General features: G+C 39.6%; 1 protein-coding gene across 28 annotated transcripts in view; it reads left to right on the top strand.

Annotated features, from left to right (window-relative positions):
• Positions 1–21123, top strand: part of LTBP1 (latent transforming growth factor beta binding protein 1) — a 458228-nt gene that overhangs the window by 400052 nt on the left and 37053 nt on the right. For 23 of the 28 annotated variants that reach the window (XM_069583578.1, XM_069583577.1, XM_069583571.1 and 20 more), the window contains 6 exons: positions 2303–2446; positions 17048–17224; positions 18079–18162; positions 18785–18913; positions 19589–19729; positions 20709–20879. In XM_069583578.1, the coding sequence (XP_069439679.1) occupies positions 2303–2446; positions 17048–17224; positions 18079–18162; positions 18785–18913; positions 19589–19729; positions 20709–20879 (846 nt within the window). The remainder of the gene's footprint in view (positions 1–2302; positions 2447–17047; positions 17225–18078; positions 18163–18784; positions 18914–19588; positions 19730–20708; positions 20880–21123) is intronic. The other 5 variants (XM_069583586.1, XM_069583585.1, XM_069583581.1 and 2 more) reach the window with 1 other exon arrangement.

Genomic DNA, 21123 nt, shown 5'->3' with positions numbered 1-21123 from the left:
AAGTGATTAGGCTGTTGTTTGCTCCTTTTGCTGAGAATAACCTCCTGGCCTCCCCTTCCCTGAGCCTCAATCCATCCCATTCATTCCTGAAGCCAGAAGTTCAGTGTCATCTCCTCCCAGGTAACATTCCTGTTCCACTTCTCACCCTCCAGCTGAGCTATGATCCTTCCTTCCGCTTCCCAAATACCTTGAGCAAATTCTATTGTAATACTTAAATCCTTTTGTGCAATAAATCAATCATGTATGTGCTGCCTGCAGCTGCCTTTTCCAAGCTCCATGTGATTGGGAACATTGTCTGTCTGTCTCTCCTGACGGGGCCTAATGTTTGGCCCACTGTAGGTGCTCAGTAAATGTTAACTGTTACCTATTGTGGTATCAGATGTCAAACCGCTGACTCCACTTAGCTTCTGAGCCCTTGGTTAATGTTCATTTCTAACCAAGCAGATGAGTGCACCAAATCCATGTATATGTTTCATTTCAACCCACAACATACCACCCTTGGAGAAGGAATATCTGTTACCTTGTTAATAGACTTACACGTGTTGTTATATTTGTCTGTTTTTCTCTTGGAAAAATATTAACTGAGCACCTCTTACATGTAGCTCACCACATTGGGTGTTCTTCGGGGTTTAAGAGATGAATCAGCTCTCTGGGACCATACTTTGGCCACTCTGTTCCCACTGCTTGGACCCTGGCTGCTTACCCATCTTATCTACTCATCCTTCAGATGGAGCTTGGTTCCAGTATTACTTCCTTAACCCACCACTGCACTTAAGGTCCACTGTTCATGCTGTCGCAGTGCTCTGCACTTTCATTCCTAGCACTTATCCTGGCCTGTATGACTTGACATTAAGCTCTACGAAGGCAGGAGTTGGCAGGAGCTCCCTGAAGGCTTCCTACGTCATCATTGTCTCTCCAGTCTGAACCATAGAAGTAAACTAGAAAATATTTTTTGATTGAATGAATACCATCTGGTAGGAAAGATTTAAATAGCTATGGAAATAATACAAGTTAGAAAGTAGAAAATTCCATTTGACAGTTACCTAAAATTGATAAATGCAAACTGGCAAATTTCTAAAGTCAATTTTTCTGGTCTAAATTATGACTGTCCAGGTTGATTAAACATACCTACTCTCTGCTTTACTTTGTCATAATATCTTTTCATAGCAAAACTCAGCTCATTGGATTTATATCTGTTTATATACAAAGTGAAATGGAAAACCGAGGTAATTATCCAAATAAGTCAAGAGAGATAAACTTTTTGTCCAATTAACTGGGTATCTCAGGTGAAAGTAGTATTTTTCCCCTGAATGATTTGGATAATTGCTCAAATTGTTAACTTTCTATAAACCATCTTAGAATGTGCTCATGAACGCTGATGTTTGTACACATCTAATCATGTTTAATACATAAAATACATGAACATTTCAGATGTCAAGTCAGGTACATTGTTTACTGGGCACTCATTAATAATATTTCTTCAGAGGAGAAAAGATAAAAAGTAGTATTTGACAAGGGCAAACATAAAAATAGCCTTTTTTATATCTATGTACTTGCCTACTGTTGAATAAAATGGACTCATCTGTGAATTTGTAGTGTTTTAGGTAAGTATATTTAAGTAAAAATAAAAATATCTAGCAGAAATAGAAATTACACTGTGGAACACCAACAGAAATTTTAAAGGGATGGTAATATCAGTGAGAAGTTACTGGACCAATTTGCTTCCTGCCAATGATTAATGTAACCCAATAACTACTTACAGGGGATTTTCCTTCATTTCCCAAAGAGATACCCAGCCTGAATTCTGGTTGTCAAGTTATGAACATTTTGGCTGCTAGGGAACTATATCTTTAGACATGTGAGTGGATTGTAAACAATTTTAAAAATGCATTTCAAGAAGTCGGCAGTTTCTGAAATGCCAGTGCCGCTAATTTTTCTTGAATTAAAAACTGAGACAGAAGTACCCGGTTATTTAAGACCTCATTATGTCAAAAAGTCAGGGAAGTGAAAATTAAACAAAGTGTACATGCAGTGCTTGCTGTACAGTTTTGAATTGTTCCTTAAAACCGGAATAGGAGTTTGCAAGCCTTGCTTTGTGTTTTCATTGTTCTGTCACACAAACCAAAGCTTGCAGCCCTGCCTCTGGGAGCCCCTTCCCCCCAAAACTGAAGGGTTTGATTGTTCCTGGGGTGGGGGGAGTCACCTTGCTCCAGCAGACACCACTAGTCATGGCACAGCTGGTAAAACAAGCGTGGTCAGGAGTGAGGAACACGTCTGACTTGATCTGTGCTCCCTTTTCCAGATGTGAACGAATGTGAGCTGCTCAGTGGCGTGTGTGGTGAAGCCTTCTGTGAAAATGTAGAAGGGTCCTTCCTGTGTGTGTGCGCTGACGAAAGCCAGGAGTACAGCCCCATGACCGGGCAGTGCCGCTCCCGGCTCTCCATGGGTAAGTGACGCTGTCTGGACAGAGGCCTTCTCTCCAGGGACCTGTACCTACACAGGTCTGGGCCAAAGACTCTGGGAGTGAGGAAGAAATGACCAAATATTTTGTCACCCTGCTGGAAGCGTCCATGCTGTTTCCAGGCCTGCCTTATCAGTGGACTTTAGACGTGGGTGATGACTGTTGGAGCTAGATGACCTCTAATGTGCTTTCCAACCCAGAGACGCCGTGGGGAGGGTGAAGGATCCAAAATGATGAGAACATTGGCTGGGAATTGCCTAAAACTGAGAGCCATCAGCTCAGAGCTTAATATGGCAACATCTCATTCAGTTGCATAATTCTTCTCTCTTGGCCCTTGGAGAAACGTATTTTGACACTACTCTAAATTAAAAGCAACATATAGGTCCCTCGGGATCTACAAAGACTTCCTTACACTTGGAATTTTTAAGGTTCCCCCCCGCACCCCCTAGAATTTGGCCAAGAGAATGGCTGTGATTATGTTTGTTTAAAATTTGATTTAGACTGTGTCATCATGGCATACACTGACATGGAGAGCTGGTGCTTTTCCAGATAAATCAGTCAATTTCCAGATCACCCTTTTAGTTTGTGCCATGTGGCTATAATATGATTGTGTTTTGAGGCAAGTAGGAGCCTAAATGGTCCTTTGAGACCCAAATAAAATGAAACATAGACTGTGTTACTATCTTGCTCAATCCCAGTTGATTTTATCCGTGCTTCTAAGAAAGCTTTGGCTCTTCCTCAATAGGGTACACTTGTCCTATGTGAGACAATTCTCTTTGCAAGCAGTAGGGAACAAAATGTAAAAATATTTTCATTCACACATGTTTTCTTCTTAATGATTAAATACAGAAAGGTTATGGGTGCAGAATTAAATGTAGAGACAGTAATTCAAAAATACTGTGACAGGGAAAAAAATATTTCTGGAGGAAGGGGTTGCTCTTCCTTCAATGACCATCCCTGCAACTTATGAGCCATAAAGAAGAGACTTTTTGTCTTAACTATACTTGCAATGGGAAAAAAAAAGAAAAGGTATCAAAAACCTGGCTGGCCAATAATAGGATTGGTGAAGTAACTACCTTTTTATTCGTCTTTGGTTCTATAGAGTAGCACCATCCCCCATAGTTTTATTGTGACTGGAATAATTCATACAGTATTGTGCAGTCATTAAGTCATCTGTATGAAGGTTAGTAGTCATGTTAAGTGCCTGTGATACAATGTCAAGTGAAAAAATTAAAAGATAGTCCAGTGATCGCAGTCTGTGGAGAAAGGGGATGGAAAGAAGACATAAAAAGATAATTATTGGAATTAATGGAAATTTTAATTCTTTCCTTTATTTTCCACACTTTTTTTGAATACTTAAATTGGAATGACCAGGTTCTGATCTGAGAACTGTTTTCTGGCTATGCAAGCTTGGGCATATTATTCAACATCTATGATTTTCTCACCTGTAAAATAAAGGCTATATTTGCCTCATAGAGCTTTATGGGTTTTTGAAAAAATTATATACATAAAAGTTATTTGTTAATAATGAAGTGCTATGTGAAGTATTAAAATCCAAACACATAAGGGTTACGTACTTCTCTTCCTTTCATGATCTCTTTGGAGATGGTGGATTTTTTTTAACTGCAAATATTTTTTTGCTAGAGTGCTTTAGTAATGTCAAGAAGGGGTTTGTTCAGTTCACCTAGCTTCAGTTAAGGTAGATGTCTGTGATCCTAAAGTTTGCTCACTTCATTTTTAGAGATTAATAGTGCCTTAATAAGATCACGAGACCATCTGAGCCATTTTCCATGAACTGGATTAGCTCACTGTACAGTGTGAAAGTGAAAGTGTCATTACTCTGTTGTGTCTGACTGTGTGCGACCCAATGGACTGTAGCCTGCTAGGCTCCTCTGTTTGTGGAATTCTCAAGACAGGAATACTGGAGTGGGTCACCATTCCCGTCTCCAGGGATCTCTCCAGGGATCAAACCCAGGTCTCCTGTATTATAGGCAGATTCTTTACCGTCTGAGCCACCCGCTCACTGTAAACTACTTAAAACTTCATAGTAACTCTTCTTGTAAGCCTTATTCCTCATCTTCTACTTTTTAAGTTTTTCTGTAATCAAGTCCCTATCACCTGCCTTGCCTCTTTGCTCCCTTTATCTCCTTGTTCTCTCACTGACTGACTCTTTCTGGAAAATTCTTCCGGAGTTCCCTAAGTACTTTCCTGCTTCTGCAAAGAACAGCATTTTGAGTATTCAGCTTCATAAAGCTTGTCTGCCAATGCACACATAGTTTCTCTTTCCTCTTAACATTATATCTGATCCTTTAATTTCTGAGTTTCTTGCCTACTTTCCCCATAGTTCTCTGGCTTCTGCCAAATATTGTACATAGTCAGTTGTTTTATTGGTCCATGTCAGTATAATCTGCCTTAGTAACTGGTGAAGCTTATTAATTTGTATCGTCCCTGGCAACTCTGACTTCTGCCATATCTCGATTTGTATGGTTCTTGGCAAACTTGAACTGATTTTATGTTTATTCCCGGATCTCTAAAGAAGAGCTGAGATCTGTCTTTGAGTAGAAATCCATTTGTATTCTGTATGGCTTGTCTTGCATAAACCACATCTATTATGTGTTATCTACACTACCCACTTCAGAGGGAGTGAGAATTTAAAGGCCTTTTGCTAAGTAAATAAGCGCAAAGTCACTTTAGGTTTTCAGTTTTTCTCAATTTTCTATGGTTGTCTTACCCACTTCTAATTTGATAACTTTTTTTTACCTTAATCTTTCTAAAAGCTTTAAACTTGTTCTAGAAACAACTCTTCTACTCACTCATATTTGAATAGTTTATATGCAATTTACTTATGTAATTACAATAATCATTACATTGGCACAGAGTGTTTGAGAATAAGCATAGCTGAGTCACAGTTGGCGTACTGCTAACACATTAGAACAGAAGTGTGTGGACCCACCTGAGAACAGCCAACTGGCTATGAGCCCTCCACTTGCTTGTGGACATTAGCCAGGATGTTTTTCAGAGGACAGGAGAACATTTGGTCATCTAACAAGTTGGTTAAGTTAAAAGAGTGTGTATCATTTTCCAGTCAAAGAACCTGCTGTTACCTAGAGCAAAACATGCTGTACCATATTTAAGTTAAAGTTTTTATCAAGGATTCAAACTAATTTCATTCTTTACATCATAGACTAAAAGCTTAGATCTCATCCTTCCTGGGAAATAATTAGGAAAAAAAAGATACATTTGCTTTGTAGGCCATAATATTTTTACTTGGCTCTAAATGTCCCCAGGGCAACAGACATTCCAATAAGGTGCAGTAGCATCTTTATCTGAAGTGATACATTACTGAGGACAGAACTGGGGCTGAAGAGTGGATGCCAGAAAGACAGATTTCAGATCAGTATGCAGAACTTCCCAATAGCTAGAGCTGGTCACAATTTCTTGTGAATTTGTGGGTCCAAGAACAGGTGGGACACCTACTGGCTGGCAGAAGGACTCTTACCTTCAGTAGGGCATCGTCCCAGGTGACTTTTGACCTTTAATGTCCCAGGATTTTTGTTTCTAAACTACTAGGCTCCCACCTAATTTGGGGAGTCTGGGTCGAATGTTTTCACTGCTTGGGCCTTTGGCCACTAATTTACATTGCTGTACATTGCCTAAAAGCACCTGAAACAGAAATACCTAAAAAAGGCCCATAGCAGACCACTCACCACCTGTAAGGATATGGCTATGAAATATAGCCTGATGTTTTTATTTCCTCAGTGCCTGTGATAATTGCTCAGTAAGAACTTTATGTCCTTGGGCACTCTAAAGGAAGCAATAAATATTTTGTGTGGGCAACTGAAGCCATACCCACAAAATGCTTGATTGGTGCACAGAGGATACTCTGGAGGGAAACTGAATTTTATTTTTAGAAAGGAAAGTTTAATGAAAAGAACACAAAGATATATGTTATAATTAATACAGGTGTTCTTTGCTTTAAGAAAAGAAAATGAACAAGATCAGACATTCTAAAACATAAATTGGGCTTGTTATTTGCATAAGGTAATAATTGTTCCTCATTTAAGAAAGGCACATAGGCAAGGTCAGAAATTATAAGATCTATAAATTGGAGTTTTAATTTGGATTATACAATAAGTGTTCTAATACAATTCATGATAGGGTTTCCTTAAACAGTAGAGCTTATTCTCATGTAACAAGCTGACAGTCCTAGACATCTACATCTAGAAAAACCTTAATGTTTTTCCAGCCCAGCAGCTTTATTTACAGATAAGGAAGCTTAAATTGAAGAAAGAAGGGAAAATCACTAGACCATTCAGGTATGACCTAAATCAAATCCCTTATGATTATACAGTGGAAGTGACAAATAGATTCAAGGGATTAGATCTGATACACAGGGTGCCTGAAGAACTATGGATGGAGGTTTGTGACATTGTACAGGAGGCAGGGATCAAGACTATGCTCAAGAAAAAGAAATGCAAAAAGGCAAAATGGTTGTCTGAGGAGGCATTACAAATAGCTGAGAAAAGAAGAGAAACTAAAGGCAAAGGAGAAAAGGAAAGATATACCCATTTGAATGTAGAGTTCCAAGGAATAGCAAGGAGAGATAAGAAAGCCTTCCTCAGTGATCAATGCAAAGAAATAGGGGAAAACAGTAGAATGGAAAAGACTAGAGATCTCTTCAAGGGAACATTTCATGCAAAGATGGGCTCGATAAAGGACAGAAATGGTATGGACCTAACTGAAGCAGAAGATATTAAGAAGAGGTGGCAAGAATACACAGAAGAACTGTACAAAAAAGATCTTCATGACCCAGATAATCACAATGGTGTGATCACTCACCTAGAGCCAGACATCCTGGAATGAGAAGTCAAGTGGGCCTTAGGAAGCATCACTACAAACAAAGCTAGTGGAGGTGATGGAATTCCAGTAAAGCTATTTCAAATCCTGAAAGATGATGCTGTGAAAGTGCTGCACTCAATATGCCAGCAAATTTGGAAAACTCAGCAGTGGCCGCAGGACTGGAAAAGGTCAGTTTTCATTCCAATCCCAAAGAAAGGCAATGCCAAAGAGTGCTCAAACTACCGCACAATTGCACTCATCTCACACACTAGTAAAGTAATGCTCAAAATTCTCCAAGCCAGGCTTCAACAGTACGTGAACCAAGAACTTCCAGATGTTCAAGCTGGATTCAGAAAAGGCAGAGGAACCAGAGATCAAATTGCCAACATCCGTTGGATCATCAAAAAAGCAAGAGAATTCCAGAAAAACATCTACTTCTGCTTTATTGACTATGCCAAAGCCTTTGTGTGCATCACAATAAACTGTGGAAAATTCTGAAATAGATGGGAATACCAGACCACCTGACCTGCCTCTTGAGAAATCTATATGAAGGTCAAGAAGCAACAGTTAGAACTGGACATGGAACAACAGACTGGTTCCAAATAGGAAAAGGAGTACGTCAAGGCTGTATATTGTCACCCTGCTTATTTAACTTATGTGCAGAGTACATCATGAGAAACGCTGGGCTGGATGAAGCACAAGCTGGAATCAAGATTGCCGGGAGAAATATCAATAACCTCAGATATGCAGAGGACACCACCCTTATGGCAGAAAGTGAAGAGGAACTAAAAAGCCTCTTGATGAAAGTGAAAGAGGAGAGTGAAAAAGCTGGCTTAAAGCTCAACATTCAGAAAACTGAAAGTGATTGGGTCCAATCACTTCTTGGCAAAGAGATGGCAAACAGTGGAAACAGTGGCTGACTTTATTTTTTGGTCTCCAAAATCACTGCAGATGGTGACTGCAGCCACAAAATTAAAAGACACTTGCTTGTTGGAAGAACAGTTATGACCAACCTAGATAACATGTTAAAAAGCAGAGACATTACTTTGCCAACAAAGGTCCATCTAGTCAATGCTATGGTTTTCCAATAATCATGTATGGATGTGAGAGTTGGACTATAAAGAAAGATAAATGCTGAAGAATTGATGCTTTTGAACTATGGTGTTGGAGAAGACTCTTGAAAGTCCCTTGGACTGCAAGGAGATCCAACCAGTCCATCCTAAAGGAGATCAGTCGTGGGTGTTCATTGGAAGGACTGATGTTGAAGCTGAAACTTCAATCCTTTGGCCATCTGATGTGAAGAACTGACTCATTTGAAAAGACCCTGATGCTGGGAAAGATGGAAGGCAGGAGGAGAAGGGGATTACAGAGGATGAAATGGTTGGATGGCCTCACTGACTCAATGGACATGAGTTTGAGTAAACTCTGGGAGTTGGTAATGGACAGGGAGGCTTGGCCTGCTGCAGTCCATGGGGTCACAAAGAATTGGACACGACTGAGTTACTGAACTGAACTGAAGGAAGGCAAGGCCTATAGAGAATTTCTAAATCTTATGTTTAGGGTCATATAGCTAATATTTGGCAGAATGGCCCAGGAACCCAATTCCAGGATCTTTCCACTTAATTCTGCTTCTCCAGGCCAAAGACCCCATGATACCACATTCTTCTAAAAATCTGCTTCCTTTTTACTTTATTTCTTTGTTTTGTTCTCATTTTAAAACAATGCATATTCTCAGAAAATTTGCAAATATAAAAATACATCAGTAAAGAAAATGCCCCTGCTGTGTTACGATCCAGGAATAATTTCTGGCACCATGTTGACCTCCAAATCCTTGTCTTCCAGTTCATCCTCAGTGCACTGAGATCAGGCCCTCAGACCCTTCATCTGGGTGAAACTCCTTCTTCTATGAGTTTCTCATCTTCCCTCCCGCTTTTCCCTTTGATTGATTTCAGGACATTCCTCTTCCCCGTATCCTCCTACCATTTACATTGGTCTTTTTCTGTCTCCTTCTGGACTCTTTCTATTGCCATTCCTTAAATAATAATGTCCCAGAGAGCTCTGCATATTTTCCCCTCTTTTTACTCTCTGTTCTTCTCCTGGGATGTTGTACCTGTTCTCCGAGTCAACTATTGCCAGTTGGTGTGGACAGCCAAAATAAATATGTTTGCCTCCACCCCTCTCCCGTGTCCCACACTCCTCTGTTTCCAGCCGCTTGTTATTGGACCTTCTTCCTGGCGTGTCTTATAAGCATTTCTCTCTAAAACTATCCAAAACCAAATTATTTATGCTTCCCTCTCCAACTTGTTACTTTTCCTGTGTATACTCATTAATTGCCAAACATCTATACTGGAAATCCTGAGGTCGTATCCCCATTTATCCAAGCCATTGTAACATCCTGCCAACTCTTCCTCAACAGTATCCTTCAAATCTCTCTGCTACTCTGTTAGCCCTGCCCCAGGCCAGTCCTTCAGCATCTCTCACCTGGACTGCAGCACTTGCCTTCTCCTCGTTTCTCTCACCGTTTCTCCCATCGATTCCTGTTCCACACTGCTGCCAATTCTTATTTTCAAAACACAAATCTGGTTTTAAACCCTTAAAACTTTCAGCTGCTTATTCCTGCCTGCAGCAGGAACCTCACACCCACCAGCAGGGTAACAAGACCTTTTTATGCTGTGTCCTTCCTCTCTGCATCGGCTGCCACCCAGCTCACTGCTTACATAGTGCCTGCCCTATGGCAAACACTCAGTACCTGCTGAATAATAGGTTTCTCCACATTCAAGAATGTTCCTTCTCTCCCCCATCATCTCATTCCTAGTTCTGTAGAATAAAAATTATTCATTTCATCAAAGATATAATGGACCACACTTAACTGAGGAATAGTCTGTCCGTACTTCTACTAGAAGTGACAGTACCCGTATGTGCTTTTGTTAAATTACAAGTAGAACAAAAGAAAAAGTGAGCAGGTCCCTGCTTCATGCAGATCATCCTGTGGTTCTGACAAGTGAACCCAAACAGCGTTCTTGTTCTCTCTTCTGGAGAGGTCTACTGCAGGCTTTGTGTATGTGCGTATTTTTTTTAAAGGCAGGAGACCACGTATAATATCACCCAACTGTTATAGTTGGCAGAGTGAGTTTTTTTAAATGTATTTAGCTAACCTGTAAAATAAATTAACTTTGGAAGAATTTTTTTTAAATAATTTCTGATTGGAAAAAAAGACCTTTGGTAGGAAAAAAAAATTAAAGACTGAAACCACAGTATTTAGAATGCAAACATTGTAAAATGCCATAAAACTCCTGAGGTCTTATTGTGTATTTGTAGTGGATCTATACCATAAATGTAGGTAAGACTGAGGAAAATATGCTCACTTGTTATTAAAAAAAAGATTGGGTCAAGTTTCTTTCTACCTCCAAAAACCAGAGCAAGAGGAGTTTACTACCAAATTGTGCTTTTATTTTCATGAAGATTTCTGCTTGCTGTATATAGTATCTCAAATGAATTTTTAATAAGGAGGTGTTGATATTTGAATGAACTGACATACCAGTTGAGTAAACCATATATATATATATACATATATATATATATATAAACCATTTTATCTTAATACAAGTGACACCCACACTGTTGCATTAGAAATACATTTTAGATCCTAGTGTTCGTTGCTCAGTTGTGTCTGACTCTTTGCTACCCCATGGACTGTAGCCCTCCAGGCTCCTCTATCTATGGATTCTCCAGGCAAGAATACTGGAGTAGGTTGCCAATTTCTTCTCCAGGGGATCTTCCCCACCCAGGGATCGAACCCAGTCTGCATTGCAAGCAGATTCTTTACCACTGAGCCACCAGGGAAGCCCTTGGTTCTTAGAACTTGCTACAAACGGGACCTGGAGAGGAATGGTTTCTACGATTCCTTTTAAATATTTCCAGACACCTTGCATGTCACTGCAGATGTGGTTTTATTCTTGAGGTCACCCTTGCTAGGCCCCACCGTGCACGTGTTCCGGTGTTGTGCTGGGGCTGCGCTGCGGTGACGTCGTCTGCTTGCCTTCTGTGTTGCTGGCTGCACGTCGCCCCGGTGTCTCTCGGTTCTTTCTCCACAGCGCTTTATTCTGCTTTCAGGAGTCTCTTCTTTCACCCAGATCTGCCCGCTTTTCTTCTCCTGACTTCTCCAGTTTCTAGTAATAGCTCCATCAATGAGCCTTTGTAAGAAATAATATTTATTTATTTGGCTGTGCCATGTCTCAGTTGTGGCATGTGGGTTTTTACTGGAGCATGTGAGACTTCCAGTTGTGGCATGTGGGATCTAGTTCCCCGACCAGGGGTCTAACCCAGGCCCCCTGCATCAGAAGCACAAAGTCTTAGCTACTGGGCCACCAGGGAAGCCCCTCCATCCATGAGACTTTCTCTTCTTACCCTCTCCCCAGCCTGTTTCTCTCCCAGGCTTGCTCCTCTCAGTATCTTCTAACTTCTTCATCACTAAGAAAGCAAAACCAAAAAACCTCTGTTCCAGGAGAGGTTGGTATTGTCCTCTGCCTTAGCACCTGAGCGACAAAGGCACCTATCCTTATTCACGTGTTAGTGTGTCCCTGCCTGGTTCTCAGGCTGCTCTTCCTCCTTCCGTAGCCCACCACTCCCTGCCTGCTCTACCCACACAGACCTAAGTACAGTTGTACTTTTTTATTCCTCCTCACCTGTCACACCTTAGTTTCTGGCCAAATTTTTTAAAGTTTATTTTTCAAGGACTTGATATGAAAATATCAGCTCCTCTAGGCAGCCTTCTAGGATAGCCTTGCCCCGAGTCCTGCACGGTGTGGCTTACGTGCCCAGCACTTGCTTTCCTTGCATTGTCGTGACCTGACTCCCCACCTGATTGACCTCTTTAAGGATGGCAACTGTGTGGAAGAATCTGCTTTGAAAGTATTTTTGCTCTTGTACTTCATTTCTGAACCTTTACTTTTTATTTCCTCCGTGTCTTTTACTATCTGAAGTTACCCCCTTTCTACATTCTTCCTTTTTATTTGCATCCCTTTGTGTTTGGCCCATTCGTATTGTCAGTGCCTGTTTTCTGAAACTTACCAATGGCTTTCTTCTAAATTCCACTTGAAACATACACACACACTTCTTATTTTCCAAGTCTTTGAATGAAAAAACTGGGGGGCGGGGGCGGGGAATGAATTTCCAAGTTCTCTTTTACTCTTGGAATATTACATTAAAATTCTTTTTCTCATAGAAGTATCAGTTGGTATAAAACATTAGTGCCTGTGATGATTTTAATATAAAGGGAATAAAAGCTTTCTGAATAATTTCATTGAAAAGCAGTTTGCTGAGCATCATCACTGTCACAGTTTTATAAATGGATGTCTCTTCAGGATTAGGGGGCATTGTTTACTCACACATCCTTATAACGTGGCTCTCTGGTTGCTGTCATCATCCTGTCTCAGAGGGGCATGGAGGGGATCGGCATCTAAAGGCCTTCCAGACATATTGCAAATGAAATGTCTGCTGTAACCAAGGAAATGTTCCAGATCTCCTCACCCCAGCAGCAAACCTAAGATTAGGCCTACTTGGGGAAAGACTAAAGCAGGAAACAGTCACATAAGTGAACAGACACGTTCTCTTTCTGATGAAACAGGAGAGGAGAGCTTCTAGAAAGGGCAATTCACCAGTGGTACCTACTGCTCAAACTCGCTCCTTCCTATTCAGAGTAACAGAAGACCATCACACTGTACGTGGGCTTAACACTGAACTCCAGGCCGGCAGGAATTAGCTCCTGCCCCCTGGGCAAAGGCAAAGCTAAATAAACTCATGTTGATTGAGATGCTAGGAAGCTGAGCCCCATAGAAGAGGTATGGGGAAGCATTAGGCACAGGACGTTGGATCCAAGCTAAATGCTCTCCTCCAGAAAATGAAGATGCTGTTTAATCTGTACTGTTTATCTCATGGAGAGTTAAATACTTTGCGCATTGCATGAAAAGACATTTGTGATAATTTCTTCAAAAAAAGCACCCAAGTAGGAAAGTCCAAAACCTCATTTTTATCACCAGCCACACCCCCAGGATTAAAACACATACATTGCTTTTTATACACAGATGTTAAGCCAGCCTCTTAATACATATTGAAAAATCAAATATGAAAATACTGGAGGTGAAGTAATATATTTCCTAGAAGTCTATGCATTGAAATATGAAGTATGGCTAACATTATTAGTAAAATCTTTAAGAAAAATAGAATCAATTCTTTTCCAAGCTTGGCACCTTCTACATCATTTGATTTGATCTTTCAAAATTATTTTGTGATAGAAAAATTCCTCCCCTGGCAGCAGTGATGTAAACTCATAGAGTTTTTTTGTTTTTTTTTTTTTAAGAAATAACATTACATGTATTTATTGAGCAGATTGTTGCCCCAGTGGAAAAATGCTCTAGGAAGTTAATTATTTAAAGGTTAAGAAGATAGGGAAAATGTCGCTTTTCACAGAATGACCTTTATGGACCAGTTTTTTTTTTTTTTTCTTTAAAGGAATTTGCATCTCTTTCCAAACACGGATGAGGGCCTGACTAATCCTCAATTTCAGCTGTGTAAACACTGAACTTTCAAACTGCTTGGAAAGAAAATAAGAGCAGAACTTGTAATAACCAATGTAAAACCTGAATAATACAGTGATATTGATTATTTCTCTTATGCAATCACCTTAGAGTTTCCTTCCAAAGAAAAAAGAAATTTTATTTCTGTGAGTGTAAAGAACATGGTAGAAATAGTGTTTAAGTGGAAATGAAGTTTTTGACTCAGAAGCCTGTGGTCTCTAATTACCTATGAATGCAGCAGGCTTCATTGAGGTGTTACTGTACAATATTCCATCTTGTCATAGAAACCACAACTTTGTACAAAGAGAAAAACAATTATTCAATTGAGCATTCTTTTAACAGACTGTTAACTTGATTGGCAACGCTCTAGTTCTGTTGCTGAGTTATTTATATTTCTAAAGGCATTCATTCATTAATAAGTAGTTGCATTTTTAGCAAATTGAATATAATGAGTGGAATTGTTCATAGTAATAGGCTGCCAACTTATTTACACATCTTGGGAGAAAGTTTATAAAATTTTTATAGGGCTCATGATTGATTTAATATTAATTAAAAATGCCCTTAATTTTCCCCAGTGATACTCAATGGGAGAGCTTGGGGCCCATCTTGAAGAGGATGGAATGGTGGTGGTGATCCATTCCCCGAGATCCAGCAAAGCACTCTGTCCCCAGCAGTCTAGAACAGCTAGTTGACACACACAGGGGATCTGACAGGTTTTATCCAATTTCACATACAAGGAAATGATTTAAAACCACTTCATAAACTGCATAGGAATCAGCATTTCAGTTTTTTCCTAGATACTTATTCTAGGTTTGAATATGATATCAGCTGTTAAGACTTAAAGTAGAGTCCAAGCTGAATTCTGTCAAACATAGAATAACCTGAGAATTAGCCAGAGTCACGGGTGAGAGGGATCCTTTACATTCTCACTGATACTCTGCATTCTGGGAATAATATACACATCGAAGCTTTGTTTGCTATTTTGCTTGTTTTTACTGCCATAAGGGAAAAGGAAGGGTAGTAACTCTGCTGATAGAATTTTATGAAGTTACTCATCAAGGACATCTTTGTTATGTGATATATTCATCAGGTTTCTGCAGTCAATTTGACCCTGCCAAAACAAATATATAGGAAACTGTTATGAAAATAACTCATTAAACTTTCCTAATAGTATAATGATCTATCAACTTTTTTAAAAATGTAGGTATTGAGATTAAAGTCTTACCCTCACTGGCAAGGGTTATGCCTTTGTTCCTATAGTTTCTTCCGGTTAAGAATCTGTAGATAGCAATTCTAATGAAAATATTTCATTAGTATTAACCTAAGTAATTGTAATGGCAGTTGTTATTGTTGAGTTGCTCAGTCGTGTCTGACTCTTTGCGACACCAGGTTTCCCTGTCCTTCACTATCTCTCGGAGTTTGCTCAAACTCATGTCCTTTGAGTCGGTGATGCCATCCAACCATCTCATCCTCTGTTGCCCACTTCTCCTCCTGCCCTCAATCTTTCCCAGCATCAGGGTCTCTTCCAATGAGTCAGCTCTTCGCATCAGGTGGGCAAAATATTGGAGCTTCAGCATCAGTCCTTCCAATGAATATTCAGCGTTGATTTCCTTTAGGATTGACTGGTTTGATCTTGCTGCCTGAGGGACTCTCAAGAGTCTTCTTCAGCACCACAGTTCAAAAGCATCAATTCTTCAGGGCTCAGCCTTCTTTATGGCCCAACTCTCACATCCACACTTGACTACTGGAAAAACCATAGCTTTGACTAGACGGACCTTTGTCAACAAAATGATGTCTCCGCTTTTTAATATGCTATCTAGGTTTGTCACAGCTTTTCTTCTAAGGAGCAAGTGTGTTTTAATTTCATGTCTGCAGTCATCATCTGCAGTGAATTTGGAGCCCCCCCAAAATAAAATCTGTCACTGTTTCCATTTTTTCCCCATCAATTTGCCATGAAATGATGGGATTGGGTACCATGATCTCTAGTGTTTTGAATGTTGAGTTTTAAGCCAGCTTTTTCACTGTCTTCCTTCACCTTCATCAAAAGGCTCTTTAGTTCTTCTTTACTTTCTACCATTAGGGTGGTGTCATCTGCATATCTGAGGTTATTGATATTTCTCCCAGCAGTGTTGATTACAGCAACTTTTCATTTGACATAGCATAAAACTAAAACTTAATAAATTCTAACTGGATCAGGCAGTAATTTGAACTCTATAGCACTTCCTAGATAATAGATTTTTAAATTGTTTTTTAAAAGCACAAACTTACTCATAGATTTCAAGTCTGATGGGATTAAGTCATTAGTATTGTCTGAAACTAGGTGGAGTTGTTTGTTTGTTTGTTTGTTTGTTTGCCGAACTATGCAGCTTGTGGAATCTTACCTTAGTTCCCTGATCAGGTATTGAACCTGTGCCCTCATCAATGAAAGTACAGAGTCCTCACCACTAGACCACAAGGGAATTCACTGGAGGTCTTCATCATTTGTGTTCTATCATATCACCTTGTCTTTTAGACAGAAGGTTAAGTGGATTCTGTTGGAATATATACTCTTTAGGACACACTTGCGCTGGGACTAGAACCTGGGCTTGAAATGCTATCCTGAAGCTTAGCCGGCTCTCACTGTTTCATTCAAAGTCATACAGTTGCAGCAGTTTGAGTAGTTAGATTATTTTATAGGCTCAGGTTACCGCAGTGTTTTTCTGGTTGTCTTCCTCTGCTTTGCACTGTTCAGGAAAGATTGGGGGAGCACGGTTAACTCAATAACTATCTAAGGGTTAAATATTATGAGTGGCCTCACATCTCTGGTTCAGTGTCAGGGAAAATGTTCATTGATTTAATTAGGTGTTATAGCTCAGTAAAGAATGGCCCTATGTTTGGCAAGAAAGCAGATATGGAAACTGTACTCACAGCCAAATTCACATGAATATAGTAATTGGTTAACGTCAAAGGAAATGATTTTGACAGATTTACACGTTGGGGTGGGTTAGAAATCCATGAAAATTCAGGATTCAAGTGCATTTTTATCTTGAAGTGGAAGAATCTGATACAGAATAGAAAGCAGCCTTCTGTAAATGAAGTGCCATTGGCATATCCATCCACTGTGTTTCGATTCCATTGCGATACAGATAGATTTGATGTATCCTGTCAACACTCTTTTTTGCTTTCTCTTTAGACTCAGAAGTAGATCAACCCAGAGAAGAAAAGAAAGAATGCTACTATAATCTGAACGACGCCAGTCTGTGCGACAACGTGCTGGCTCCCAATGTCACCAAGCAGGAGTGCTGCTGCACCTCCGGTGCTGGGTGGGGAGACAACTGTGAGATCTTCCCCTGCCCGGTCCTGGGGACTGGTAAGAGTCAGCTGAGTGCTGTGTTCACACTGGTATTTGCTGTTCATGGGTCTTGGAATGTTCTCATTTGGGTTATTGAAGCCTCAAAGTGCTAACAGCTACTGGTACCTGCTGTAGTCAAATTGAGGTAAGATACCTTCTAGTGGATTTCTAGAAGGCTAGAAACCAAACCCTGTCCTGCCTCAATATAAATTCTTGAGCTTCTGTTTATCACAGAATATGCTGTTATGGTGACATTCCATATGATATTTTGTCAGAAAGATAATTCAGTTTTATTCCATTTTTAATATAAAAGCAATGACTTTTTCTAACACGGACACAGCATTGTTCCTAATTAGAGCTTGTATATTTAAAGCCAAGGTTCTTCTTGATGGATTCTTATTAGAAATTTAAAATACTAGTGCTCAGGTCACTTCATTCGTGTCTGACTCTTTGCGACCCTATGGACTGTCACCCACCAGGCTCCTCTGTCCATGGGATTCTCCAGGCAAGAATACTGGAGTGGGTTGCCATGCCCTCCTCCAGATAAAATACTGGAAACCATAGTAATGGTGAAATAAGCCATAAAACTCCATAGCACTTATAAGTAAAACATGGATAAAAAAGTGAATATCAAGTTTTTTTTTAAATTATAAGTAAACTTATGAAGTTATTAGGTTTATTTGCACCTACTTTGTAATTTAGAGATTGTACTGAATTTATTTGTCTGAATTAGATGGCAAGGTTTGCCTTTAAGTTACTGAATTTGAGAAAGCAAAACTGAATGTAAAACATACTCGTGGAGGGAAAAAAATCATGGAAGTTTTTTTTTTTTTTCAACTTTTTTTTTTTTTCCTTGTCTCTTCTGAAATCAGCTGAATTCACTGAAATGTGTCCTAGAGGGAAAGGTTTTGTCCCCTCGGAAGAATCTTATGGCGTTGATGGTGAAAACTATAAAGGTCAGTTTCAAGCAGAAACTAATTTGCAATGAGTGTTCATATCTGACATTCAAGTAGAAGCATGGCTTCCGTTCGAATTCTACCCAGTAGTCTCTGGGTAGAAGTGTGGCTTGGGAAGGAGAACATGTAAGACTGTATGACGGTGGGACTTCGCTTAAGATTCTGAGTTTCCATCTCTGAAATGATGTTTCAAAGACTGTCATGAGGGTAAAATAAGGTAACATATGTAAAAGTACTTAATGCAAAATTCTGTACTTTAATAGATTTATTCTTTTATTCCAGGACAATATTAAAAATTGTACATTAGGACCAATATAAATTTGATCATTATGTTGGCCTTTAATGGTTATCAACAAAGCAAAGATTTTTGCTTTTTTAGAAAGCATCCTACTTTGCTAGGACCTTTTTTACTAATGGCCATAGATTAGTGATAAAGAATGGAAAAGAAGAAAACAAAAGTCGATATGCTTTATACATTTCATATTATTAGCCTGTAATTCTAAAATAAATTCCAGATTTTTCACTTTGGTGAAATTTAAATTACACATATGAGTATTTCCTTATTAACCACTCTCTTTAACATCTCAATGATAGAGATATTATGACCACTTTTTCCCCATAGATGCAGATGAATGCCTACTTTTTGGACAGGAGATCTGCAAAAATGGCTTCTGTATGAACACTCAGCCTGGTTATGAATGCTACTGTAAGCAAGGAACATACTATGATCCTGTCAAATTGCAGTGCTTTGGTAAGTTTTAAGAGGATATTTTGTGATGTCCTGTGAAAACAGATGGGAAAAAATAGTAATGTTTTATATAAAAAGTTTATTAGAATCTAAATCTCATGTTGAAAAGATCTGTAAATGTTTTATGAATCCTTTTCTTGAGCAATATTTAAGAAAATAAAAATCCTTCAAACTACTGTTTGAATAGATTTTGAAGAGTTAATATTCAGTGTGGAATTATAATTCAGGTCACTGGTATAACTGAAGTGTTCTTTTGGTCTGGGGAGCCTCCTGTTTCATCACTCATACCATACACTGAAAGTCATTTTTAAATACGGACCCAAACTTTAATGCCTAAGCAGAAAACCATATATACTATGCAGAAAAACATAGCAGAAGGAAATAATTTTAAAACTGTCATAAAGAGGCATTTTATCTTAAATTTCTAAGTATATCCTGTTCTTAAATGTTTTCTTTCCTTATTTAATGTCAGCAGCTGTAGGGGAATGTTATTTTTCCAATCAATACAGCTTAACATTTTTATAGTCAGAGCTGTTCTCTTTTGGATGATGATGTGTAGCTAATTAAAATGTGGCAGACCTTGAAATCTGGACTAAATTTAGCGGTGCATTAAGTTTGGTTAAGTGTATGAGGTGCAACTGATTGCTGATTTTCCTTCGTTTTTTTTTTTCTCTGAAGATATAGACGAGTGTCAAGACCCCAGCAGTTGCATTGATGGCCAGTGCGTCAATACAGAAGGCTCTTATAACTGCTTCTGTACCCACCCAATGGTCCTGGATGCTTCGGAAAAAAGATGTATCCGACCAACTGAATCACATGGTATGTTTGGATGTGAGAAGCAAGTCTGTGTCCAAATAAATGTCATAAGGTTTTCCTTTTGACTGAAATGCGAGCTGTCGGAAAATAGAAAAACGGATTCCTTGGGTATTTTGAAAAAATTAAAATGAGATGCTAAGAGAAAGAATAAGTGTCGTATCATCAATATGCAGATTTAACACCCTATACATCCTGACTTAATGGACACCAGGACAAGGAGTGACTGAGCAGATGGCAGAGCTCTTCCATACTTGAGGGTTGATCATATTTAACCCTCAAAGGCAACTGAGGAAGATGTAAGTTGAAGGGAAAATAATTAGGTTTGCTTGACTGAATAGAGGACACAGATGAGACTGGGCAGAGCAGAGGGTGGAATTCATCAGTGGTGGAGGGCTCTGGAGTCCATTGGTAGGAGTCCCCGTTCATGCCTGAAGGTGATGTGCTCCTAATAATTGACTTAATTGATCAATGCATCAGCACATTCAGGAGACTGCTTTGGTTGAAATCTATTGAAAAGTAGAAAGGTTAGAATTAAGAACCCTAGGATGAAGTGTCACTCGTTCAGGGCTTTGGCAGATGAAATGGATGAAAAAGGCTGAATCCCCAAAATTTTGTGTAGAAGGAAAAGGTAGGATTTGACAGAGGAGTAAACGTGAAAAATCAGCTATTGGAAGAATAAGAAGTCCATCAGGACTATGAAGTATAGGCAAGATCGTGGAGGGTTTTACATAATGTGAAAGCTACAGAGAGAAGGATTTAATTGGAACATGATGGGCAGGTTGAATTTCAGCTGATGGAATGACACCCAGTTGGAGATGACAGAGGTCTGATCCATGGAAAGACCAGGCTGGCTTCAGACTTGCACTTGGAAGTCACGCTTAGAAATCAGGATGGAAACTTTGAGACTCGCTGGCTTCTACCACAGTGTCTCTGAAATCGGAATAGCAGTGCAGTTGTCATGGAACCGTGTCTTCCCTTTCAGAACAAATTGAAGAAACCGATGTCTACCAAGATCTGTGCTGGGAACATCTGAGTGACGAGTATGTGTGTAGCCGGCCTCTTGTCGGCAAGCAGACGACGTACACGGAGTGCTGCTGTTTGTACGGAGAGGCCTGGGGCATGCAGTGCGCCCTCTGTCCCATGAAGGATTCAGGTGAGCCCTTACCAAGTCCTTCTGCTGGAGGTGTTTGGAAACCAGTTCTTCTTACCTCCTTTGGAAGCTGATAATTCTCTTTTACTTAAATACCTTCACTCCTGATGTCTTACTTTCATCAGAGGGGTATGTGTGCGGGCACACATTACGGGAGCAGATTACGTAACATCTGACTCCTGGTTTGCCTCCAATCCAGATGTTGTAATTAATTTTTGAAACCCTCATTTTATTTCCCTCCAAAGAA

The sequence above is a fragment of the Ovis canadensis genome, chromosome 3 (genome assembly GCF_042477335.2).
Source record: "Ovis canadensis isolate MfBH-ARS-UI-01 breed Bighorn chromosome 3, ARS-UI_OviCan_v2, whole genome shotgun sequence".
Lineage (NCBI taxonomy): Eukaryota > Metazoa > Chordata > Mammalia > Artiodactyla > Bovidae > Ovis > Ovis canadensis.
This window is presented reverse-complemented; position numbering and strand designations above follow the sequence as displayed.